The sequence below is a fragment of the Meles meles genome, chromosome 18, assembly GCF_922984935.1.
Source record: "Meles meles chromosome 18, mMelMel3.1 paternal haplotype, whole genome shotgun sequence".
Lineage (NCBI taxonomy): Eukaryota > Metazoa > Chordata > Mammalia > Carnivora > Mustelidae > Meles > Meles meles.
The window spans coordinates 48505168-48532069 of NC_060083.1; the positions used below are offsets into that span (position 1 = coordinate 48505168).

At 38.9% G+C, this 26902-nt stretch overlaps 2 protein-coding genes across 6 annotated transcripts in view; one reads left to right on the forward strand and one right to left on the reverse strand.

The window, feature by feature from the left end:
* Positions 1-26902, reverse strand: part of LOC123929308 (40S ribosomal protein S24-like) — a 576828-nt gene that overhangs the window by 492053 nt on the left and 57873 nt on the right. The gene's annotated exons all lie outside the window — the stretch shown is intronic.
* The window catches only part of TLK2 (tousled like kinase 2), a 119830-nt gene that overhangs the window by 71663 nt on the left and 21265 nt on the right, over positions 1-26902 (forward strand). For all 5 annotated transcript variants that reach the window (XM_045985396.1, XM_045985394.1, XM_045985395.1 and 2 more), the window contains 8 exons: positions 3126-3221; positions 4423-4515; positions 9237-9347; positions 10314-10450; positions 15993-16145; positions 18849-18915; positions 20939-21036; positions 22787-22868. In XM_045985396.1, coding sequence (XP_045841352.1) covers positions 3126-3221; positions 4423-4515; positions 9237-9347; positions 10314-10450; positions 15993-16145; positions 18849-18915; positions 20939-21036; positions 22787-22868 — 837 coding nt within the window. The remainder of the gene's footprint in view (positions 1-3125; positions 3222-4422; positions 4516-9236; positions 9348-10313; positions 10451-15992; positions 16146-18848; positions 18916-20938; positions 21037-22786; positions 22869-26902) is intronic.

Below are 26902 nucleotides of genomic sequence, written 5' to 3' on the forward strand. Positions count from 1 at the left end.
TAAATTTACAGCTACAAGTGGCCTATTTAGCAAGGCCAGCAACTTCTGTTCCAATTTGGCAGAGTGGAAGTTGTCTTTGTTTTCCAGTTTTGCATTTCTAGAGTTTAACCAGGAGCAGGCACAGAGGCGCACAGTTAATAATGAATGATCAGAATTAGAGCTTTTTGTCTCCTGTGGACTTGTCACAATAGTAGGCCCTTATATTTCTGTAGTTCTTTTACCTTTTGAAGGCATTATTTTCATTTTTACTTATCATTGGGCTATTTGTACATGTTTTTCCAGAAAGCTTTAATTTGGAAACACCCCAGTGAATTACATTCTAGCACCCCGTTTGCTGGAAGAAAACTTAGAATCAGAAATGAGCACATGTAAAAAGGCATTTTAGCAAAGCTTGTGTACCAAACCCTACAAGTTGTAGAAGAGCCTTTTAGTCAGTCATGTGAGATATATATAGATGATATATATTGAGAGATATATAGATAGATAGCTATCTATATATTTCTCACATGACTGACTAAAAGGCTCTTCTACAACTTGTAGCTATATATCTATAGCTATCTACCTATCTATCTATCCATCTATATATATTAAGGGGATGGGGAGAGGATGAGGTGGGGCTCAGTGTCTGGACCTTGAGACTGTGATGTGAGCTGAAGTCAAGAGTTGGCTGCTTAACCCCAGGTGTCCCAGTCATGTGCTATTGGCTTTTATTATAATTACAGTTCCAACAGTCATATTTGTTTAGAAATACACTTTAAAAGGAGAGGATTATAAGAGCAATCTACAGATAACTAAAGGAGATGATGCTCCTGTAGTTCAGTATAACACTTGAGGTTCATGATGATGACCCTTATTAACTAGTAAGTTAAAAAAAAAAAAAAAAGACTTGCTGCATCATAGAGTAAAGAAGGTTTTCAGTTATTTGGACTTGGCTGCACCTGGCTCTCATCACAGCTGTAGCACGTTCAGGCTCTGGATACTGTTCAGCCTCTCTGAGACTGGTTTCTCGGTTTTGACATCTTTGATCCCCACATCAGTCTTCTCTCTTCCCCTTGTGTTCCTGTATATATTCTGTCCCAGGAATGATCTGATTGTCTGCTCTCCTTGACTGCTTATTTCCTTCAGATCGTAACTCTGAAACTACTTCCCCCAGGGATTCATCCCTGACTCTGGATTAGATTATGTGTCCTGCTGTATACTCTTATAGCACTTATCCCGGTTGGAATTTTGTGTTTATTGTATGATTCTTTATTTAACAATTTCTTTCAACAAATATTTACTGAGTGCTTAATAAATCCCCGGGATTGTGAGCTCTATTAAGGCAGAGTAATGACTGGGCGTGTGGGTTTTGTCTGTTTTACTTGGTCCTTGTATCCCTAATACCTAACATAGTGCTTAGACATAGGGAGTGAGCAGTTGCTGAATGAATAAATACAAGTGGAGATAATACTGCCTACCCTCTTACAAGGCTGTTGTGAGCCTTCAAAATGATTGTGTGTATGACGTGCTTATTACCTTGCTTGGGGCATGGTTGGGACATTATCCCTAATTGTTAATGAGAGCCAGTCAGTCTGCTGTGGTCCTTGGGCATACAGGTAGCCCTTAATTCATGCTCTCCCATTTACTAGCTCTGTGACCCTGCAGAGGTGTTTAATATCTCTGATTTGCATTTTCTTTATCTATAAATGGAAATAATAAGCTACCGTATAGGGTTTTGTAAGGATTGGCCTGTGATCATCACAGTGAAACAGCGGACAGTACTTACTCAGTAGGTAGTGGATGTAGCATTGGTCCTATGTTAATGAATAAGAGAAATAGCTTAAGGAATATATAGACAGTATCAGAAAATTCACATATGTGGAAACAATACATTCTCTGATAGATGTTAGCAGTAGATGTATTGCCATTAGCCATAATCCTCAGAATATCCAATATTTCCCAATTATGTTTGTGATGGGTTGTATCGTGTTAGGTTCAGTTTTCTTTTTAAGAGGATGGTGAGGGTAGTGTGCCTGAGCGACACAGTCAAAGTGTCTGATGTCACCTCAAGTCACGATCTTGGGGTCCTGGGATCAAGCCCCACATCGGGTTCCGTGTTCAGCGGGGAGTCCGCTTGTCCCTCTCCCTCTGCCTCCATCCCCTACTCCCATCATTTTCTCTCTCTCTCAAATAAATAAAATCTTAAAAAAGTAAAAGGACTTTTGGGAATATGATTATATATTCCTAAATAGTTGAATTATATTAAGACTTAAGATTCCTTGGGGTACCTGAGTTGCTCAGTTTGTTAAGCATTTGCCTTCGTCTCAGGTCGTGATCTCAGGTCCAGGGATCAAGCCCCACATTGGGCTCCCTGCTCAGTGGGGACCCTGCTTCTCCCTCTCCCTCTGCTGCTCCCCCTGCTTGTGCTCTCTGTGTCAAATAAAATCTTAAAAAAAAAAAAAAAAAGAGTTAAGTCTTCTGAATTTTAAAATGTCTTAGAATGCCCTGTCACTTGCATATGAAAGTTATAGTCAGCAAGTGACAGTATTGGAAATCATCCTGGATTTTTAGACCAGTGTGTGCTCATGGATAATGTCTGTGGATTTAGAAGATAATTCTGAAGAGTAGTTCACAGTTCGTTCTTCCCAGAGTCCCAAGCATCCCCTGTGCATTGGATGCTTCGCCAGCCTTTTCTGACAAAAGCATACTGCCATATAAGTGAAAAGGACATGTTATTACAGGAATAACTTTTAATTTTTTTGAATTTACATATTTAAAATTCATTTGGGAACATTTGATACTTTAGACTATCTACAGGGATATGATCCATGCTATCATGTTAAACCTTGCTTCTCATTTAAATTGTTTCATTTTCATCTTGGCTGCATGGCCCTGACTCCTGACTTTCATCAGAAGGAATTCGTTTTGTTTGCATTCCTACACATGTTTGTGGAGGGGGATGCCTAGCTGGCTCAGTTGGTGGAACAAGTGATTCTTGATCCCAGGTTTGTGAGTTCAAGGCCCGCATTGGATATAGAGAATATTAAAAAATAATAATAATCTAAAAAAAACAAAACGAAACAACAAATGTCTGTGGAGAAAGATGCAAAACTTTCTAGTGATTGGTTGATATACCTTTATTACAGGCTCAGCAAAATAGTCCCTCCTCTACGGGATCTGGCAACACAGAGCATTCCAGCAGCTCCCAAAAACAGATCTCCATCCAGCACAGACAGACCCAGGTAGGTCAGTGGTATTAAGGAAAAAATGTGCTTAGGAATAAATGCTAACCACATAATACAGTCTGTGAGTCCTCTCCTTGTCTTTCCTTTATTTCTCTGACTTTACCTATTATTTTTGTGTATTATACTCAGAACTTGCATTTTGAGTATTAAAGTCTTTTGGAAGGTGCTTTAACTTTTTGAGGTGTTTCTTTACCATTCTAGTGTGTTGCAAAAAATGCTTATACTGTAGCCTGGTATTGAGGAAAGAGCACTTGCTTTGGATACCTATAGGCCTGAGTTTGAATTCTGGCTCTGCAACTAACACTAACACTGTCTTTTGGGGCCTCAGTTCTTGAGTACAAATAGTCTGTAGAATGTGGTTGATTCTAGTTCTCTCAGACAATGTATACAAAATGCTTTTAGGGCAGTGCTTAGAATACACTTCAGTGAGTGTTAATTCCCTACTTTATGAAAGTAGTTTATTGATTCCTTTCACCTGCTTATTTGACAAGATCTAGCTAGACTCCTTTAACATGTGGCACACCAACATAATTTCCTCCTTAAAGAGTTTTCAGAAACTCTTTTTAATTTAGGGAATGTTGTGAACATTCAAAGTTAGTATCTGAAAAGGATAGTGGATAATACATCCTCCATTCTGTGGTGTTGAGCTAGCCAAATAGAACACTGTGTTTGCTTGAAGCCTCCTGGCAGTGTGTTGCCTTCAAGACAATATGCTTGGCAATCGAGGAGAATTTCTTAAATCTTAAGAGCTATACAACCTTCAGGAGTAGATTTTAATTTTATTTGAATGATCAGCTTTTGGACAGTTGAACAGACTTGATTCAGAAAACTTCATTTCTCCCCATCTGATTGTTCTGTTTCCACTAGGTGGCGTGTTAGTTCTTTAGAGATTTGGGTCCTCCCTCCTCTGAACTCCTTTTCTGTTCAAAGTTAGTTTCATTTCTAGAGTACTTTGTTTCTGTATTGCTCAATGCACAGTCATTTGAGGATTCATGTATTTGATACCAGAGTTGAAGTGCAGGTGTAGCAAAATGCAAGGTTTAAAGAATGGGTGAGGAAAGCAGATTTAATTTCTTTAGCCATGTGATTCCAGGCTATCTGTGTTAGTAAGTGCTTTTTCCCCCAGAAGAGTAATGAGAAAAGCATGATGACATGTAATATTTTGAGACTAATCTTAATTTGTTTTCTCTTTGTATAGTCTGACCTCACAATAGAAAAAATATCTGCACTAGAAAACAGTAAGAATTCTGACTTAGAAAAGAAGGAGGGAAGAATAGATGATTTGTTAAGAGTAAGTATTAAAATGTGGTAAGAGATTTTATAACAGCACTGATTGATATTCTGAATATTCGGATTATGCACATATCATAATTACTGTCAGCAAATAACAAAGTTAATAACATTTGGATATTTCCCTTTAATCTGAGGAATCTGAGTAGGAAATAGGATCAAACCTGTATTCTAAGCTCTATCTTTAAATTGTTGTAGGATTTTAATATTTAAATATATACTAGAGAAATAGATATATGGAGTATTGTATTTCATCTGGAACAGTGGGAAACAACATAAAATATTGTTTTTTTGTTCAGAGAAGTTTTGGTAATATTCTTGAATTTTAAAAACTATTTCACAGGTACTTTTCAGCCCTGCTTTTTGAGTTTTAGATCTTTTATGAGTATTTGTCTAAAGGTTTTTGTGCTTACAAGAAAAACTTCAAAAATAACCTAATCTGGAATTTAAAAGATACTTCTAGGAAATACACAGTGCTATTTTAAAAATATATTTTTAATATGCAGCTAGCGTACTGACTGACCCATTCCTTACAAAAACTTGTTTTTTTTTTTAAATTTTAAAAGCAGTCTGTGCTCTTTATGATACATTTAGAGAGCACTGAGAAATACGACACCCATAATTCCGTTAACTGAGTAGAACATTTGGTACATTTCCTTCAGTAATTTTGAGCCATTGGTAGTATGCGTTGTGTATATACATACATATAAATGCGTATACAAATAAGTCTTAACTGATTTATAAATAAAATTCATTACAAGTTTATCTTCTCCAGTGATTTAGAAAAGTGTAGGTTTGATCATCATTTGTACTAACACAGTTTTCCAGCTGGCTCCATGGGGCCCTGAAGGTGTTGTTGGAGGAGCTTCCAGGGCTCCCATGACACAGCTGGGGGCAGATCTGCAGTCTTACTGGGCAAGACTGTTTGAAGAAAGTCATGTTTATTAATAAAGATAGTAAAAGTCACTGTATTTGTGATCATCTCCCTCCAGAAAATTTGACCTGTTTCTGTAATTACCAAATACAGTAAAAGTACTGTGTTTGACTCCCACTCTGTATAAAACCTGGAATTGAGCACATAACGAAAACATAAGCCCAGTCTGAGTAACATCTGATGTTTTGAGAGACGATTATTATTAAATTATTTTAATAGTTTATATAAGAATAATTCTTACATTACAAGCACTTTTATGACCCTAATTTACAATAATTAGTTACACATGTTAAACTCATTGGCTTTTTTTTTTTTAATCACAGTTTTTGTCTTCTTACTTTTAGTTGACTGGCATACATTTTAAGTAATTATTTTTCAAGAAGGATATATCAGTGTTAAGTTTTTTTATTTCCTTGTTGACCTGAGAATTCTTTCACTTATCTTCCTGTATAAAAAGTGTTCCTTTTGTGTCATAACCTGTTAGGCTTTTCCTCTTACCTCCGAATTGTAACACATATATATACACGTGTGTGTACCTTTTACATTTTTTTTTTCTTTTAGTATTTACTATTTCTGAGAAGACTGTGACTGAAGGAACAAACTGTAGTCTGTTTTCTGTGATGATTATAGTACCATCATCCCTTATTTTTGTATTTCAAAAAATTTTGCCAGGGTACATCTACACATAGGTCTCTAAATTTTTATTCTGGAAATATGTGGTTATGCTTAATTTTTGCCTCTTTCTGTCTTAAGTTGGCCTCTTCCTTGGTTTCTAGCTTGAATCCCTGATCTCTTCCCTTTATTTCTATCACTTCAAGTCTTATTTAATATGATTGATCCTCTTTTCTGAATCTCATTAAACATTAGTTTATCTTCCTTACATTTTCTGCTGTTTACTGTCTCTTATGTCAGTTTCGATTCTATTATTTACATTTTTAGTTTACTTTTCCCCCCTACATAATTCACTTTGTTATTCCACCTTGTGCATTCTTTTTGGTTTTTGCCTCTGACTTCATAGACTCCACGTCTTTTTTTGTTTTATGGACAATGAGAAGCTGCATTCTAAAATGTTCTTTTGATTCTTTAGGGAAAATATGTTCATGGTTCTCAAGCTGATGTTCACTTTCCTCACTTAGAAGTATCTGTACTTAGGTCTGTTCCTCTGGTTGTTTCCTTTGCTCTGCCTTTCCATGAGGAGAGGCATGTTTAGACTCAGTACTTACCTTCCATCTTTCATTGTTAGCATATGTGCTTGCTTGGGGTTGCTCTTATTCCTGTCTTTGTTCATTTCATATGGGTGCTGCTGAAATTGCCAAGATTTTTATTAGGTAGATTGTGGGTTTAAAGAGCTCGTAGCCCGATTTCAGTATTGGCGGGCTTTTGTCCAGAGAAGCTGCGCTGGACTGAAAAAGGATCATGGGCTCATCTTTCTTCACCTGACTGTTAAGATTGTGAAGATGGATTATATGAAAAACTTGAATCCCAACTTAGTACTCTTTTTGAATTTTAAAAAGATGTATGCTTTCATTTTCTAGGAAACCGTATGCTCCCTTTACTCACCATTACCTACCTTCCACTCCCTTGTTTTCTGAAGGGTGTAGTCTTTGGCTGTAGAACAATACCAGAGGAATGGAGGTGTCAGAAAGGAGGACACTGAAGGCAGCTGCCATATTTTTTAAGTTGATGAGAATTTGTGTTTCTGATCTGGAATGCAGGGAATGAATGCTCCTTATGTCTCCTTTTCGGCAGTCATGGGTGGTTCGTTGGGGTTTTCCATTTTGGTGAGATGTTGAATAAGGCTGCGTCAGGAGGTAGGCAGGTGCTGTTTTAAATCTGAATACAAAGTTGTTAGTGCTAGAAAACCACAAAAATTTAGAGTTCTTAAAATTTTATTGTATTTTGGTACACCTGGGTGGCTCAGTTGGTTAAGTGTCTGCCTTTGGCTGAGGTCATGATCTCAGGGTCCTGGGATCGAGTCCCCGCATTAGGCTGTCTGCTCAGCGGGGAGTCTTGATTCTTCCTCTCACTTTCCCTCTGTGCTTTCCCTCTCTCTGTCTCTATCAAATAAATAAAATCTTAAAAAAATTTTTTTATTATGTTTTATTTTATTATTTATTTGTTTAAGAGAGAGTAAGTGTGTGTGCACACGAACAGGAGTTGGGTCGGGGGAAGAAGGGAGGAGAGGAAGAGAATCTTAAGCAGGCTCCACGCCCAGTATGGCGCCTGACACGGGACTTGGTCTTAGGACTCTGCGATCATGACCTGAGCTGAAAGGAGTCAGCCCTCACCTGACTGAGCCACCCAGGTGCCCCTTAAAAAAAAATTTTTTTTTTAAAGTAAGCTCTACGCTCAGCATGGGGCTTGAATTCATGGCCCCAAGATCAAGAGTTGTCTCATGCTCTGTAGACGGAGCCAGCCAGGCGCCCCTAGAGTTCTTAAAAGTTTAAATAAGCTGCCAGAGATTGATTCCATACATTTGATTATAGATTTTAAGGGAATCCTTGCCCTCCAAAAGGAAATCGAATTTTATGTAAACATGACATAGTCTTTGTCTTACAGATTCTTTTTCTTTCTTTCTTTTTTTTTTTTTAAAGATTTTATTTTTAAGTGATCTCTACACCAATATGGGGCTCGAATTCACAACCCTGAGATGAGGCAGCGCAGGCTCTACCAACTGAGCCAGCCAGGCACCCTGTAGATTCTTTATTGTGAATTAGTCACATTTACCCGAATGTACTTGTACTTAGCCTTTGATAGAGTGGTCCATAGAACTCTATACAAAGAAGTGATAGAAATGATACATACGAGTAGAAATTGGAGATGGAAGCTCTTGTACATTGATCACTTTAAAAATGAAGCTGCAATGTCTCAAAAATTGTGTGTGTTGTAGTAGCTTCCATTTGTGCTTTCTACTGTTTCAGAAACACATCATATGAATGGGAAATACCAGATCTTTTTTTTTTTTTTTTTTTTTTACAACTCAAGGGCATTATTATAAAATAACATTTATTTGCTGAAAGAGTAGAGATCTTTTGTTAATATAAGTTTAAAAAAATTGCAAGTCAGGATTGAACTTGGGTTAGTGGTTCTTCCCTTCTCTGTTATTGCAGGAGGTTTGACTTTTTTCAAACTATTTAGCCCATCATTCTGACCACAGCTAAATTAACTGTGTATTTACATTCTGGCATTCTTGAGAACTGGGACTCCATATTCATCTTGTTTGTTAGTTCTGTCTTATGCGGGCATGGGTGTGCCTGGCTTCTCTGGTAAGAAACATTTATGTAAATTCATGTCCCTTTTTCTTTGGAAACAAGAATAGAAAAACAAAGAATAATTGACCATAAGAACATTTTGTGGTTTTTAAAAAAATTCTGTAATTTTTTTGTGTTTAATTATCCTTTGTAAATATTCTGTGAGTGCTGTAAAGTATTTCAATACCTTTGAATATATTTTAAACATCTCAGTTGTAGTTTCTTATTTTGCAACAGTTTAGGTATATGTGATGTACTGGATTTACTTATAACTGCCTTTTGAGAGGAGGAAAACATGATCAGTACAAAAACATGCCCACTTGTAGTAACAATTAGTCTTACTTAAATAGATAAGTTTAGGAAGAGAGACTAAAGGAATGAAGTATTTGTTTTTTAAATCTAATTACTCTTAGCTCTTTGAACCTTAATTTTGCTTTTGATTGAGCAATAAGAAATTATGTTTGGACTCCTTAAAAACTGCTTTTGTATTAATCTATCTTCCTTGGAGCTAATTTAAAAAATGTTTCCCTCTTGAAGGCCAACTGTGATTTGAGGCGACAAATTGACGAACAGCAAAAGATGCTAGAGAAGTACAAAGAACGATTAAATCGATGTGTGACAATGAGCAAGAAACTCCTTATAGAAAAGGTGAGTGTCGTGGTGGCCTGAACCCTGCATCCCTGGATGTTCAGGGGGTGGCTTTGCTGGGGCTCCTTACTCCTCACCTGAGTGAGGTGAAAATACTTTCAAGTACAGCTTTTTAGGAGAAGACTTCTCCTATGATTTGACAGAATTCTTTCTTACATGGACATTGGCGCAAGCATCCAGAATGATCATTGGGGGGATTGTTTTTGGTCGTGCCTTGCTTGGCGTTTGATGAATGGGCAGGGACAGCTTGGCCTAGTTGAATTTATTCGCGGTGTCGCTCTCCTACATTCTTAAATTCATCCTGTCACTTGGAGTGCATATCCTGTTTCTGTTGCAAATGTTTAGTAGTAGTTACATTTCCATTTTAGAGATGGTATTTGGAATAACTTACGTATATAGTAATGCGATAATTAAGTGTTTTTTTGTGCTTTAAAAAAAATTAAGTTGACATATACTTGAATGTGACTACTTTAATTGGCTGTTTTCTTTATTATAGTAATTGATTAGTTGTGACTGTAGTAGTTTTTAGTAACTATTTCTTACAAGTTTTTTTTAATTATATCTCTAGTACATATTTATTTTCTGTTGAAAAATAGCAGTACTGCTAATGAAATAAATTATTACAGGCTAAAGGTTTCCATCAGATTGGTGATTACTTCTGCTGAAATCTTGAGAACGCTGTTAAAAAGGCAGGGAACACTAATAAAAGGGAAGTGGGTTACTTTATTGGTGTCAGAGATACTGAGGAGAACGTTGATTCAGCTTCTAATTCATTAATTTTATAGAAAGGAAACCCTTTTCTTTATTAATACAGAGAATTTATTTAAAGTTTTAGGGTACTTCCTAAAGACCACGTGGGGTCAGCCAGTTGTACTAAACTTTGATCACTATAGTGCAGAAAGTAAACACTGTGCTCTGAGTTCTCATTGGAGAATACAGTTCTTTTCTATTTGTCCTTTCTCCAAGTCAAAACAAGAGAAGATGGCGTGTAGGGATAAAAGCATGCAAGACCGCTTGAGATTGGGACACTTTACCACCGTTCGACATGGGGCTTCTTTTACTGAACAATGGACAGATGGTTACGCTTTCCAGAACCTTATCAAGTAAGTGAACTGCAGTGATTAAATTGAAGTTGAAAAGTTGCTTTAAGTTTTCTGTAATTGTAGTTTAGTTGTGGGGGCGCCTAGGTGGCTCAGTGGGTTGGGGCCTCTGCCTTCAGCTCGGGTCATGATCCCAGAGTCCTGGGATCGAGCCCCACATCGGGCTCTCTGCTCGGCGGGGAGCCTGCTTCCCTCTCTCTCTCTCTGCCTGCCTCTCTGCCTACTTGTGATCTCCTGTCTCTCGCTGTCAAATAAATTAAAAAAAAAAAAAATCTTTAAAAAAACAATCATTGTGGGGGCGCCTGGGTGGCTCAGTCGGTTAAGCATCTGCCTTTGGCTCAGGTCATGGTGCTGGAGTCCTGGGATCGAGCCCCACATCAGGCTCTCTGTTCAGTGGGGAGTCTGCTTCTCCCTGTCACTTAGCCTCTGTGCTTTCCCTCTTTCCCTCTCAAATAAATAGATAGATCTTTAAAAAAAAAAAAAAAAGAAGAAGAAGAATTCTAGTTGTGGTAGTCCTCTTTTCGTTCAGCTTTAGTCCCTACATGTGTAAAGAAATCTAGGGAATGAGGGGAAGACCTGGAAAAAAATGACCTAAGGCATCAGAGAAATAATAAGTGAATTCTACATTAAAGTCTAAAAGAATCAGAGTTGGGGGCTCCCGGGTGGCTTAGGGTGAAATGTCTGCCTTTGGCTCAGGTCATGAGACTGGAGTCCCGGGATTGAGCCCTGCATCAGGCTCCCTCCTCAGCAGGAGTCTGCTTTTCTCCCTCTCTCTTTGTCTCTCTCTCTCTCTCAAAGTAATAAATAAAATCTTAAAAAAAAAAAAAAATAGCAGTTGCTGAAGTTAAGGAAGAAAAATCTAGAACTTGACTTACCTTTAAATTATGTAATGGATTTTCATGAGGAGTCAGTAAGCATATTGATTCTGGGCCCATAGAAAAATGAAATGGGCAAGGAGCTAAGGAAGAATGTCCTGAGTATAAAACAAAACCCTAGAAGAACATTACAAGATATGCCCCTGAGGCCCTTTAAGGAGACCGTTTCCTGTCATTTGATAGTGGCTCCCTCAAAGGCAGGGGCTAAGCCAGTGGTCAGGCTAGGGGCCAGCCTCAGTGTGCGACTGTCAGCAATTTGGAATCTTTTTAAAGATTTTATTTATTTATTTATTTGACAGAGAGAACCCAAGTAGGCAGAGAGGCAGGCAGGGTTGGGGGGGGCGGAAAGCAGGCTCCCTACTGAGCGGAGAGCCTGATGCGGGGTCTCAATCCCAGGACCCTGAGATTATGATCTGAGCCGAAGGCAGAGGCTTAACACTGAACCACCTAGGCGCCCCAGCAATTTGGAATCTTAAGCACTCTTTCACTTTGTCGTAACTTTGGATTGAAACATTCAAGTATTTACTTCAAGGAGAGAATTGACATTTAAAATCCTAAAATTTCAACTATGTAAATACTAGCTCTGGACTTAAAAAAATATGTGTCTTTAGGTTATTTACCTTTACTTGTTAGATTATTTTCATCTGAGACTAGGGGGGAGGGCATTATGTTTTTAATCGTGGGCTCTTAGACTTTTGATCTGTGTAGGTCACCGTGAGTTGGAGGGTTCCATAGACTGCTTTTCCTTTTTTCCTTCTTGAAGTAACTTACTGACCACTGAGTGAGTGGAGAGTGTGGAACTCCTTTAATAGTAATGAAACTTAAAGAAATAAAAAATTTGTATCTGAAATAAAGTACAGATATTGATCTTACTAATAATGCCTCTGGATTGCACATTAGCAGTCAGTGTTTTATATGAGCTACATAACCCTCCATTTGGCTTAGGTATGTCTTTGCCTCACACGAGTACCTTGCGTGTGTGTAATTTGGGTGTAGTAAGAGGCTGGCCCTTGAGTCAGAGATACAGTACCCAGGAGGAAAAACAAAGCCTTTCTAGTTGGGCCAGGTGCCAGAGGCTCAGCATGACATCTCCTCCAAGTGCTAAGCGAAGGTTGCTGGTGAGAGCAGAAAGGCACCAGGGTGATGGAAATGGCTGCTACGCCGAGGCATGACACCCTGACCAGATCATACAGATTGCCCTGAAAGTGGCACACCGTCCAGTTTCATTAGAATGGGACCCGAAGATACATCCCCATTACTGGCCAAAGCCACCTAGTGCTCAGACTGAGTCCCAGATGTGATGGTGACCCCTGCCAGTCTTTGACAGTGGTTACTCTTTAGATGGCAGTCTCTAAAATGTCAAAAGACTTGGACTAAAAATGGTAGTGTGCTTGTATAGAGATATAAAATGTAATTACTTTTTTTTTTTTTAAAGAGGTGCTCACAGTTTTAGCTGATGGCAGTATTTTATCTTTATATTCTAAGCAAGTCCCTGAGGCCTAGAAGGTTCTGGAAATTACACAGAGTACAAAACGGTGACTTTGCTGTAGAACCATGAGAGCAATTGGGACTGTCTAAATGAGATCCTTAACTAGGGATCATTCCTCCCAAGTAGATAGCATTTTTTTTTTCATAGTTTTAGGTCATATAAATTACAGAATACCCATCACTTTTATTGTGAATCTGTTTCTGGCTAGTGTCTACTAATTACAGGTATTTTATTTTCTAGAGTTTCACTTTAATAAATTAATTCCTTTTCAGTTTTAATGCAGAAGTTGAAATTCTTCAGTTGTAAAAGCTATATTTGATATCTTCATAAAGAATTATTCTCTGTGTATAGGTAACTCCATGATAAATAGTTTGGTTAAATGATGTCTAAAAATATGTGCATTTGTTTTTTAATATCTCTCTTATTGGCTATGTATAGTATGGTTGGAGTCTGGAATACATTTTCTGTTGAAGGTGCCTGTATTCATTTCCTAGAGCTACTGTAACAAAATACCATAAATCAGGCGGTTTGAAACAGCATAAACTTAGTCTTTCACAGTTCAGGTGGGAAATCCATACCTGAGGTGTTGACAGACCGTATTTCCTCTGAAGCCTCTAGGGAGGATCATTCTTTGGCATTCTGTGGCTTGGGGGAGCATGGCTTTGATATCTGCCTCCATCTTCACACAGTGTTCCCCTGTGTGTCTCTGTGTCTTCTCCCCCTTTGTAAGGACACCAGTCATATTGAATTAAGGGCCTACCCCACTGGGTCTGACCTTATTTTAACTAATGACTTCTTTGATGACCCTACCTCCAAAGGTTATAATCTGAAGTCATGATGGTTAGAACTTTAACATACCTTTTTAGGTGACCTATTTCAGCCTGTAATGGTGCCTAAGGCTGATTATCTTGTTTTCTTTTAGAGGTAATGGCTTTTTAAATAGGGTTATTTAGATTTGAGTGAGATGGATTTATCAGATAATTAACACCTCTATAAAAGATAGTGGAAGTAGTCTTTCCATGGGTGATGAGTGGCAGTCATTCTCTAAAATTGATGCAGTGCAAGAAATATTTAAGGAACGATTCTGAAAGGCACTGTCATATGTATTGGAGGTATAAGGCTTGGTAAGACATGGTTCTTTTCTAAGGGAAGTTACAGTTTACTGACACAATTGCCAACTTCACTCCCAAAATAAACCTAAATGAAGTATCACCGATGGAACTATCTTTAGATTTTTATTTGCAAGTGTAAGTAGCTAAATCATTTCAAGAATATCAAGAACTAATGTAGGAATCATTTTTCTATATAATCGTGATCCCTGGCGCACCCTTTTTCATGTTCCAGCAAGTGCTCTCGTTCTTAGCATATGCAGTTTAAGATTTCCCCAAGTTTTAGCATCATCGTACCCTGTCTTTAGCTTTATATATACATATGTGATGGCTGTGGGGCCCCTTTCTTGGTGAGACTCCAAAGATCAAATTTTTGGATTCTTAACTAGAAACAATAGTAAATTTAGTTTTATTTTATGCTTAATAAAGGTGATCGCTAAAAATCTCAATCTTCCAAAGCAGCTGGTCTTCAAAGACAAAACTCTGTGGCTCTCCGCTAGCCCACTGTAGTTTATAGTTTAAACTGTGTGTTGTATGGTTATCTCCAGAGAGTTTACTGGAGTTCATGCCTCACACCCATGTCCATGAAAAGATAGAAAAGGAGCTAAAGATATTTTACCAGTTTTTTGATTGGGAAACTCCTCTTGAGAGACTGTTCTGAGATCCTTGAAGACATTCATTGAGTCAGAGGAGGATTGTGATTTTACCTGAGGATTCTAGTCTCAGTCCAGAATTCTTTCAAGCCATATACATGTATTTTAGTGGGGAGGCATATCTTTAATGATAGTTAAAGTTCTTTTTCAGACTAACAGAAAACTCTATGATTTCCATTCTGTTGTTAAATTGATGTTAGTGACCAGCTCATTCTGATCCCAGTGGGATTGTATTATCAGATGAATGGTTTTTTAATTTATAATGCTTGGATTAGGTTAATCTTGCTAACAGTATTGTTCTTACAGATAATGGGAGCATAAACTATGGGCATCCACCCTGGAATATAGTCTTGTTCTTCTGGTTGCCATTCTTCCAAGAAAAATAACGGAGTCTAGGGAAGGTCAAGAGACCCACTACTACTACCAGTGTTCAGGGAAGAGGGTTGAATAGATTTCATTTGAAAATAGGTTAGAAACTTAGATTCCATTATTCTGCAGAAATGAAGGTGGGATTAAGGAAAGGATGTAGGAGAAACATAGTAAAGAGAGAAGGAGAAGGGGGCTAGCATTTGATTCTCAACTAGGGTAGGTTATTTAAAGATTTTAGTCTTTTAAATGGTTAATCCCAAATCTTGGTGTATTTTTAATATGTCAGGTCTCCAAACCTTATTATCTGTTAGGCATACATGAAAGAAAGTGGTTTTCTTATATTGGTATTTTTACCAAGTCCCTGAGTCCTAATTTGCAAATGGACTTATTATAGAAAATTCTGACTTCTTATTAGGAAATCCTCTTATGGCAATGGTGTTAGATATCTGAAGAATCTTTATATGTTTTTTTATGAATTCATTTTATGTCCCATTCCCTAGGTTTTTATGAGTTGCAAGGCCTCATTATGCTTTCTCTGAATGTATTTGTTTTTGAAAAACTTAGTTTAGGGGCTCCTGGGTGCTCAGTCGGTTAAGGGTCCTGGGATGGAGTCCCACATCAGGCTCCTTGCTCAATGGGGAGCCTGCTTCTCCTTCTCCCTCTGCTGCTCCCTCTGCTTGTACTCTATTGTTCTCTCTCTCTCTCTCTCACAAATAAATAAATCAAATCTTTTTTAAAAAATGAAAGAAAATTCTACCTTGAGTCAGAAAATAAGGTCGTAGTGGAAATTGGATATTGTTCCTGCCTGCTTTCCTGGTCTGAGAATAATCATGATTTCTAAATCACAGATTCCTACCCAAAAAAATCTTTCTGTCGTCAGTTGTTGGACTCTTCCAACCTAAAGTTAAAATCAATTATCTACTTGATTTAAAGTGGCTTATTTTTTCTGAAGTCTGTCAAATCTGTAGGTACCAAGATATTTGTGTTTATTCTGCAGCCATGTTACAATTTTTTTTACTTTCTTCTGTGCAACATCTTTTGTATCTCCAGGCAGCAGGAAAGGATAAATTCACAAAGGGAAGAGATAGAAAGACAACGGAAAATGTTAGCGAAGCGGAAACCTCCTGCCATGGGACAGGCCCCTCCAGCAACCAACGAGCAGAAGCAGAGGAAAAGCAAGACCAATGGAGCTGAAAATGAAACGTATGTTCTTTATTCACATGAGCTGTGAGATACCACACTCTCCCCCAAAATACTGATGTCCCGTTGAGTACCGCTGGACAAAATGAAACATTTTGGGGATTTCTAGAGCATTAGCTTTCTTTTTAGTTATACTAATGGATTTACTCAACAATTTATATATAAAAACCATAGAAAATTAATTTATTTTCTTGGTTCTGATCTTACTTAGGTATTTTCGATTGAGGAGGAGAAATAATGTCACTTAACTTGTCATCATGGTCTTTGGCCACTCTTGTAACAAATGTGATGTCATCGTGGTAGTCAAATGATAATAGTTGCTTATGTGTGATTTGGGTTTTGGTACATTGGTACCATCTTGTGGGGATTACCTATATTATTACTTATTAATTAAACATTACTTATTTAAAATATGTCTTTTGCCTTTATGTTTTTATATCAGTTCTCAAAAACATATTAAGCCATAGTCCACCTCAAGTATAAAAATATTTGAATTACACCATTGTTAAAAGCCCACGATATCCCATTCCAGTGAGAAAGATGGCTTAACGCCAGTAGTCACTTCATACATACCTGATGTGCTGGGGAGCCTTTTCCTTGACATTCATTTAATAAATCTGTGTTAAGTGCTTATAGTTGGCCCCGTTCTGGAAACTGGGCATACAGAGCCAGAGGATACAGCCCCGGCCTTAGGATCTTCATGGTTTATTTAGGGGAAGTGAACAGATGAATAAACTAATAATTACGTTGAGTATAGTGATAAAAATACAGTGAATAAGCTTGGGAAACATCTTTATTCTTTAAATAAATATTTTAAAACTAAATTCTAAAATTTAAAATACTTCCCTTCAGAAAGTCCAAGTAGGAGCCCAGATTTAAAAGTTTCTGGGCAAGTGTTGTACACATTAATCTGATTGTTGCCGTCTTTTGTGGTCATTCCTATAATTATTTTGTGAAGGGACTCCCCCTCCAGTATTTTTTTTTTTTTTTAAGATTTTTATTTATTTGACAGAGATCACAAGTAGGCAGAGAGGCAGGCAGAGAGAGGGAAGCAGGCTCCCCACTGAGCAGAGAGCCCGATGCGGGACTCGATCCCAGTATCCTGGGATCATGACCTGGGCGGAAGGCAGAGGCTTAACCCACTGAGCCACCCAGGCGCCCCATCCCCCTCCAGTATTACTTGAAAATTGTCAGATGCTCATGCATAAGACCATTGACTTAGAAGCCATAGAAGGTGTAGGCTGTTTCCTAGCCATAGAACAATAATTAGAATTCAGTCCAGGCCAGTAGTGTGTCAGTAAGCAGTTGCCATCTGGAGTCCTGTGTCAGATCCAAGCTGGAAGGCTTTCAGTCCAGTTTTTAATTAGAGTATCTGTGACTTGGCTCATTCCTTTGGCCAGAAGCCAAAAACATTCCTCTGGAGCCTGAGACTGAGTCACATTATCATTCCTGGTATTGAACCTATTTCAGGCAGGGAGAGTCCCTCGCTGTGATTTTTCATTGCTCCCTTTTTTGCTGATGGGATATGGATTATTGGATATAAGTGTGTCTGCCACCATGAAGAGACGGGTGTAACAGCCCTAGTGGATACCCTTCTTCTTGTTATTCTTCTTACGTTGTTTTAGTCAGACTAACGACTGTTTTGGGGCCCTGACTGGTTAATAGCATAGCTGTTTCTTCTTTCTCCTGCAGTTTAGGATATATCTAAATAGTGGCATCTGAAACTCTGAAGTGTATGTGTGTAATTCTAGGGCGTGAAGAGAGTGAAGTTGAAGGATCAGCAGTCACTTCTTAAATGCTCATTTTTTTTTTTTAAAGATTTTATTTATTTATTTGACAGAGAGAGATCACAGGTAGGCAGAGAGGCAGGCAGAGAGAGAGGAGGAAGCAGGCTCCCTGCTGAGCAGAGAGCCCGATGTGGGGCTCGATCCCAGGACCCTAAGATCATGACCTGAGCCAAAGGCAGAGGCTTAACCCACTGAGCCACCCAGGCGCCCCTTAAATGCTCATTCTTAAGATGTGAGGGTGCAGTTGGGGTAGGTGGAACACAGAATTCGTGCTCGCCCATCAGGTCAGCCCTTCGGGAATTGTGTTTACCTTTTCACAATTGATGGAGTATTTCACCTTCTCATTTAATAGGCACAGCAGCTTTGTTAGATAGGGATCTTTGCTTGCTGCATTTTTAAAAACTAAGACTTAAGTTAAAGTTGATTGTCCAGGGTCACATGGCCAGTGGCCTGAGTGGCACTTTGTACCCTAGACCTCAGACTCCCAAATCCCGGACTCTTCCACTGTATCATTCTTAACTATAGTAGCACCGTCTAAGAGTTACCAGAAATAATCAAATCCATTGGCTTATTATTTTCCCTTAAAAAAAAAACTACCTAAGCATATAATTTTTGGCAGCCTTTCCCAGTGGATTTTCATGAGATTGTATGGACGAAACTCATTTCATAAATAACGTAAAAATAGAGCTTATTTATTTATTCTCATTTTTTACAAAGTAGTCTTCTGGCTTTGTAGTCCTTCATGTCATATCTGATAAATCACAGAACTTTTCTCCTGTCAAGACCCTGTCAAGGGATTGCAAGATAATCTTTTAGTTATTTTAATAGACTGGATATACCTTACAACATGCCTTGGTATTTCTGATAGGCACATTATGATTTTAAATAATTTACTGGGATTTCTGCCACTATCTTCCAGGTTAACATTAGCAGAATACCATGAACAAGAAGAAATCTTCAAACTCAGATTAGGTCATCTTAAAAAGGTAAGTGTAATGAGAAAAATAGGTCTGGAGAAATTAGTTTACGTGTGGTATTGGGGCAGATGGCACGATTTGACATACCTGCAGAAATCTTGAGTAGTTATGCTCACTGTCAGATCGTGTAATTTTTTTTAAGATTTTATTTACTTACTAGTTTTAATGAGAGAGAGAGAACCTCAAGCAGACTCCCTGCTGAGCATAGAACCAGACTCAGGGCTCAATCTCAGGATCCTGAGACCATCACCTGAGCCGAAATCAAGAGGTGGAGGCTCAAAGGCTAAGCCCCTCTTGTATTTCTTTTTCTTTTCTTTTCTTTTTTTAAGATTTTTATTTTTTTATTTGACAGAGAGCTGAGAGATCACAAGTAGGCAGAACAGCATGCAGAGAGAGAGGGGGAAGCAGGCTCCCCGCTGAGCAGAGAGCTTGATGTGGGGCTCAGTCCCAGGACCCTGAGATCATGATGAGCGGAAGACAGAGGCTCAACCCACTGAGCCACCCAGGCACCCCTCCCCTCTAGTATTTCTAATGATGGAATGTCTTTCAGTTTTTAGTCAACCCCAGCCTCCCAATGGGAGCACTTTTTCAGCCAGTGATGTACCGATAGATCATTCTGGATATGTCATAAAACTTCATAAGTAGGGGCGCCTGGGTGACTCATTGGGTTTAAGCCTCTGCCTTCGGTGCAGGTCGTGATCTCAGGGTCCTGGAATCAAGTCCCACATCAGGCTCTCTGCTCAGCAGGGAGCCTGCTTCCCCCTCTTTCTGCCTACTTGTGATTTCTCTGTCAAATAAATAAATAAATAAATGAGATCTTTAAAAAACAAAAACAGGGCGCCTAGGTGGCTCAGTGGGTTAAGCCTCTGCCTTCGGTTCAGGTCATGATCTCAGGGTCCTGGGATCAAGTCCAGCATCGGCCTCACTGCTCAGCAGGGAGCCTGCTTCCTCCTCTCTCTCTGCCTGCCTCCTGCCTACTTGTGATCTCTCTCTGTGTCAAATAAATTATTTAAAAATAACAAAAGCAAAAACAACTTCATAAGTACTTCTCCTTTTGGTAGAAATTAAATACATAATACAAGCAGGTGGTTCAGATTTGATATGAAAACTCTTAGGATACTTTGTATTTTTATTTTAAAAATAATTTATTTGAGAGAAAGAGTTCATGTGCGCATAGATGAGAGAGAGAAAGCACCCGTGCATGCATATGGGGGAGAGGGGAAAGGAGAGGGAGAAGCAGGATCCCCACTGAGTACGGAGCCTGATAAGGGACTTGATCCCAGGACCCTGGGATCATGTCCTGAGCTGAAGGCAGCCACTTAACCAACTGAGCCATCCAGGTACCCAGAAACTCCCAGAATATTTTAAATCACATAGTAGCTCTTATCTCTTGCCTAAACTGGCTGAGAAGAGAAGGTCTTGTACAAGCTGTATTGTAACACAGTGGCACCCACATAAAAATTGTTATTGACAGTGGTCGTAGAAGCATCTTGGCTATAGATTGGGCATCTCCTACATTTTTGGTAGATGCTGCTTACAGTGATGATGGTCAATAAGCATTTAATAAACTGCTGTTGGTGTGTGTTTGCTTTCCTACTGGGTTCTCAGAGATTGTTAAATCAGTGGAACTTAGGGCACCAAGCATGATCCATACTTACAAAGCAGAACCAGAAAGAGAATCTGATTTTTGTTTTAAAAAAAAAAAATTATGTGCCTATATGTAAATACATAGAACATTTCTGGACATTTACACAAGACAACACCAGTTACATCTGAGGAATGGGCGTGAGGGAGAGGAGAGATCAGGGGAGCAGAAGGCTTTATTTCTTGTACTCCTTTGTATGGTTTGAATTTTATTTATTTGCTGTGGGCTTGTTTTATGATTAAATTTCTTGTTCTTAAAAAAATCTCAGTTAAAAAAAAAACCATTTTCTTTTCGTTTTTCAAAAGAGAAATGTCTGCTGTTTTTGAAATGAGTTTCTGAAAAGGTAGTGTCCTGTGTTCTGAGCTATTTCTTTCCTTTTCACTTTAGGAAGAAGCAGAGATCCAGGCAGAGCTGGAAAGGCTAGAAAGGGTTAGAAATCTACATATCAGGGAACTAAAAAGGATACATAATGAAGATAATTCACAGTAAGCAACTTGGGGGTATGTTGGGTTGGAGACTGCGGAACACTTTCTGACATGAATGGTCAAGAATGATGTTTCTGTTGACTATAAATTGGGTAAATGATTCCATGGTGTATTTAGCTCTATTGCAAGATATAATACAGGTTTGTGAACACAACTATGATTTGCTTTAATTTAAATATATGTAAATATATTAGATTTATATGTTACTATCTGTACGTATGTTACAGCACTTTTACCCGAGTAGAGGTCACTAAAACAATACAGCTTCGCATTGATAAGTGGCTGGGGCACACTGTATATTCAGATTCTTGCAGAGCTTTGCTAAATGGAAGCATGGGTGACAGTGGTGTCATGGAATGATACCAGGTTAAGATGGCACTGGTTTTGTTTGTTTGTTTGTTTTTAAGATTTTATTTATTTATTTGACAGAGAGATACAGCGAGAGAGGGAGCACAAACGGGGAGTAGGAAAGGGAGAAACAGGCTTCCCGCTGAGCAGGGAGCCTGATGGGGGCTCGATCCCAGGACCCTGGGGTCATCATACGAGCTGAAGGCATTCTTAATACCTGAGCCATCCAGGCACCCCAAGATGGCACTGGTTTTGGAATGACCTTTAAGGGCCATTTGGGTGTTGGGGTTTTAAACAGGACTCTCAAGTTCAGCGCATTAACTGTAGACGAATGCCCACCTTTGTTTATAAGTCATTTAAAGGATTGCAGCTGAAAAGTAGATGAAAGTGGGAAGTAGCTTCGGTCCATAATCTGTTCCTTCCCATGTTTTTCTGACTCTGAAACATGATTTTTTTGGACGTAGCCGTAGCCTGTGTATTTTTGTTTGGCCAGTGTGTACCGTGGACTTTCTTTCTGTGAAAGTTCCCGTGACTGAGCTCTCCGTGTGTCAGGCACAGTGCCACGTGCCCGATGCCATCAGCTCGTCTTGGCAGTAGCGCGGTGAACGTCAGTCACCGTAACGATGTGACTAAACAGCTCCAGAGCTGAGCGCCGCACGGTCGTGTCGCCTCTTCTCTGCCGGCACGTCAGTGTCTCAAAATGAAAGTAATTTCAGGTTTAATAGTGGGGCTGTTTAAGATCCGGAATTAGGTAGAAATATTTGTGAAGGTTTTTTTTTTGCCAGTATCTCTCCTTTCTTTGTCTCATTGTTAGAAAACAACACAAGGCGGAAACCTCGGTTGGGGGGGTCGGGGGACAGTTATATCATGAAACTGTCTTAAAGAGAGAACATGAGTGCATATAGAACATGGGACTTTCTTAATAATCAAATCCGTTTTTAAGGCCATGTGAAATATCTTGGAACTTTTTTGTATTAGTTTTGGAGTGGTGGGAACATGTGGCTCTTGAGGACTTTGGAGGAAGTGAGTAGCGCGGCGCGAAAATCCCTGGTCTGGCGGAGTCTGCACCCCCCTCACCGTACAGCAAGTGGTTAGCAGTGATAGATGTACGGCTCCCTTTCAGAAAGGAGGAAGGTCAGCAACGTTTACAGATCCAGTTGTGGCTACGCTGAGCCTAGCACTCTGCCTTATGCCTTTACAGCCAGTACTGTCCGTTGTCATTAGGCGGTCTCCTTGAACTGTACAGCTTCCTGTTTACAACTCGCTGTATCGGTGTTAGCACCAACTATCAGCAGCAGCTGTAATCATGCGTATAGCGTGTGAGAAATTCTGGGAATTTCGCCAGTATGGAAGGTTGTGGATGCCTTAATCTCAGGATGTTCTGTATTCTCTGTTCCCACAGATTTAAAGATCATCCAACGCTAAATGACAGATACTTGTTGTTACATCTTTTGGGTAGAGGAGGTTTCAGTGAAGTTTACAAGGTGAGTCTCAGGATTGAATTCTTGGTTATTACCAACTTGGAGAACATTAAGAATAGTGATAATTGTGGGTTGATACTTGTTCAAACTCAGAAACTTTAAGCACCTGTATCTTGAGAAAGAACTGCTTCCAGTAAAATTAAGTAACTAAGGCAGGATACAGTAGTTTTGCCCTATTTTCCCATTTGAAAAATAAAAAAAACAGGAAGGAAAACCACTGCTTTCTAGGTAGTGAAACTGTGGTGATTTTTATTCTGGTTCTGTACTTCTGCCTCACTTGCATTGTTAGAAATAAGTTCCTGTGTTACTTTTCTTCTTCTTCTTCTTCTTTTTTTTATTTTAAGATTTTATTTATTTATATGACAGAGACATAGCGAGAGAGGGAACCACAAGCAAGGGGAGTAGGAGAGAGAAAGCAGGCTTCCCGCCAAGTAGGGTGCCTGATGCGGGGCTGGATCCCAGGACCCCGGGATCATGACCTGAGCTGAAGGCAGACACTTAACATCTAAGCCACCCAGGCGCCCCTACTTTTATTCTTAAAAAATTTTTTTTAACAAATTAGATGTGTTAAAGTTAATTCTTACTTGAAAACCGGCTTTTTGTTTTTTAAAATGTTCTCATCTTCTAAGTCCAAGTGTTAAGTAGCTCTGGTGTTCGAAGGAGCATCCTGGTTTCAGCCAGGCCAGTGAAGTTCAGACCACCTTGCCTCCAGTTGGTTTGTGCTAAATGAGGAATTCAGCTGGTTTTCAGGATAGCTGCAGATCTAATAACATGTGCACCAATCACCACCTCCTTTAGTTTCTAGGTGTTTCTGGCACCAGGCTTTTACGTGCAGAATCCATTTATTAAATGGTCTTTACTACATGGCCCTGCAAAGTCCCTCTTCATGCAATTCAGCCTTCACTGTTGGGCTTTATGTTATGCCTTATGAATTTATATATGGGAAATCTTTTGGACAAGATAATTAGTTTTCATTTCAGATAAAAACAGTAAAAACTAGTTCTATCTTCCACTTTTTTTTTTTAAGATTGTATTTATTTATTTGAGAGAGAGAGCACAAGCAGGGACAGAGATACCGAAGAAGTAGGCTCCCCGCTGTGCAGGGCTTACTCCCACGCCCCCGGGATCATGACCTGAGTGAAGGCAGACTCACTGAGCGGCCCAGTCGCCCTTACCCCCACCTTTTTATTGTTACAAAAAATAACTATATTTTCCAAAACCGTTAGTGCCTCGTGTGGGGGTGTGTGTGTGTATATTCTTTTTAAATAGAAGTCTAGTGGGCACACGGTGTTTTATTAGTTTTAGGTATACAATATAATGATTTGACGGTTTTCTTTTTTTTAATGTTAATTTTTTACTGTGGGGATATATTCATAAAATTTGCCATTTTAGCCATTTTAAGTATACAGTTCATTTGCATTAAGTATATTCATAGTGTGCAAGTACCATCACTATCTACTTCCAGCGCTAGAATATTATTCTTAATGTACTATTGGGCTTGATTTTCTAGTATATCGTATTTTGTTATCTATTTGTAAGTGGGACTTGCCCATAGTTGTCTTTCATGTATAAGCAGCATTGTCTAGCTTCTGTGCTCTAGTTTTCCAGAATAAGTTGTTCCTATGTATATGTACCCCCCGAAACAATGCCCTGGAATGCATGACATAGGAATTGTTGGACCATTGAAAGATAGAGCAGACTCAGAATCCCATAGGTGGATGTCATTGTACAGGAAAACTTTTTGACCACCTTTTTAGTTTCTTCTGCTAATACTGATTTACATATATTTTCTCCCCCTTCTCAAGTCTCTTGATAATTTAATTTTTCTGCAAAACCTTCTGCTTCACCTCGATTTAAAAATATCATCCATACCCTAGTTACTTCTCTCTCTCTCTTTTTTTTTAATGAAACGTTTATTTTTATATCCCAACTGATAGGTCAGAGAGGTTAGTCAGTTTTTTTTCTTCCCTCTAAGAATGAACTTTTTATTTTGTTGATCAAGTGTACTGCTTAATTTGGGTTTTTCTTTTCATTAACTTTTGCTTTTAGTCGTTCCTTCGTTTTGCTTTCTTTGTTTGTTTTCATTCGTGAGTCATACAGTTTATTTTTTATTTTTGATAATTTTTTTCAATTGTAAAAAAAAAAACAAAAACCCAAAATTTACCATCATTAACCATTTTTTAAAACAGTTGAGTAGTGTTAGGTATGTTTACGTTCTTGTGAAACAGATTTCCAGAACTTTCTCATCTTAGAAAACTGAAACTTTGCCCACTAATCAATAGTTCTTCTCTTGGCCTCCCCCAGGCCCTGCCAGCCACTGTTCTGCTTTCCATTTCTGCGAATTAGACTACTTTCAGATACCTTTATAAGTGAAATCACAGTATTTGTCTTCTTGTGAGTGCCTCAGTTCACTTAGCATAATGTTCTCAGAGTTCATCCATATTGAAGCATGTGATAGGATTTCCTTCTTTTAAGGCTGAATAATATTCCACTGTATGTACATACTTCCTTTTCTTTATCCATTTATCGGGCAGTGGACATTGGGGTTGCTGCTGCTGCTTGTGTGTCGTAAATAGCACTGCTTTGAACGTGTGTGTGCAGATAGCTCTTGGAGACCTTGCTTTTCATTCTTTTGGCTGTAAACCCAGAATTGAGACAACTCCTCTTTTAAAGCATCAAAATTTATTGTCGGTGCTTCTCGGTTGCTCGTCAGTGATTTCTTCATCCTACTTTTCCCCTAGTGTGTTCCTTAAACCTTTTAACATTCCTGAAATTTAGATGGTTCCTCCAGTGCTGTGTATATTCCATATAGTTCTTGTGCGTTTCTCCACTCTCCAGAAGCCCTTCTTAAAATCGGTGGATCACAATGTCTTGGATTCAGAAATATGGTGTGGTAGGTGGAGAGAAAGACACTTGTAGTATCATTAGTACTCTCATAAGTTCGGTGCTGTTTGATCTGGCTTTTGATGGCTTGAAACCATTCTCTGCTGTGAAGCCAAGATGGTGTACAGGCTTGCAGCTGGACTTCAGGGTCTGTAAGAATTTTCATTTCTGTGAAATAAGATAATTCTATTTGGAGTGTATGGTTTTTGTATTTTAAAAACTACTGGTTTAAATTTAGTATAAATTGGAAGTTTCTTTTATGAGCAGCCCTCTCTTGCATTTAGTTCTTTCCTAGAGGTAGCATACATTTTAAAAGATCTGTTGAATAGTAGTCATCACTGTTCATGGACTCTTCCTCTGCCTCTTACCTTCATCTGTTCATACAGTTGCGGAAACTGGCCAATGGTGGGAATAGTGCTGGAACTGACATATTAAGTTTCTCATCTGAACTTTAAAAACTAAGAAAAACTTCATTTCAAAGGAATTCCTCAGTAAATTCTTCTGTATAATAGAAATTTCCTATTATATTAAAATACTACTCCCTTTATCAAATTGTGATTTACACCCAGCATCCTCAAAAACCCACCTGTTTCCCTCCTTCCCTCTATGATACAGCACTACCCGCTGGCGGAGGACTTGCCAGCAGTGGCGGTCTTTGGGGAAAGTCTGTCCCTTTCTTAGGACATTGCCAGAGGAGTGACCTGGTGTGACTAACTTCAGACATTGTTGGGATCAAAAACTGCTTTCTATTTACCCATCATATATGGGTAGGGCTGTTTTTTTGTTCTGTTCCTATTTGTGTTTTGATAAACACAGTATAACAAATTATGAGGTTATTTTTCTAAACAAGCATAGTGTAACGGTGTATCTGGAGGGGTTATTTCTCATGGAACAGGTAGTGTGTGTTCCCAGCATTTCAAAAGTGGCAGGACTTGCAAGGGAAGCATGCCAAGTCCCAGTGTCAGCAGAGGGGTGAGGTACAGCCCCAAGGAGCAGGTCCCAGAGAGGGCAGATGGATGATGTCCACTGAGAGGACTGTTTGGAAGGGACTGGTAAGGCACAGGCTGGCTCGCTGTTTTGGTGTGTGCTCGGTTGTTTTCTAAGCGCCTTGGTGCCAGTGCGTCTGGAGACTTCTGAATTATCTGATCACAAGT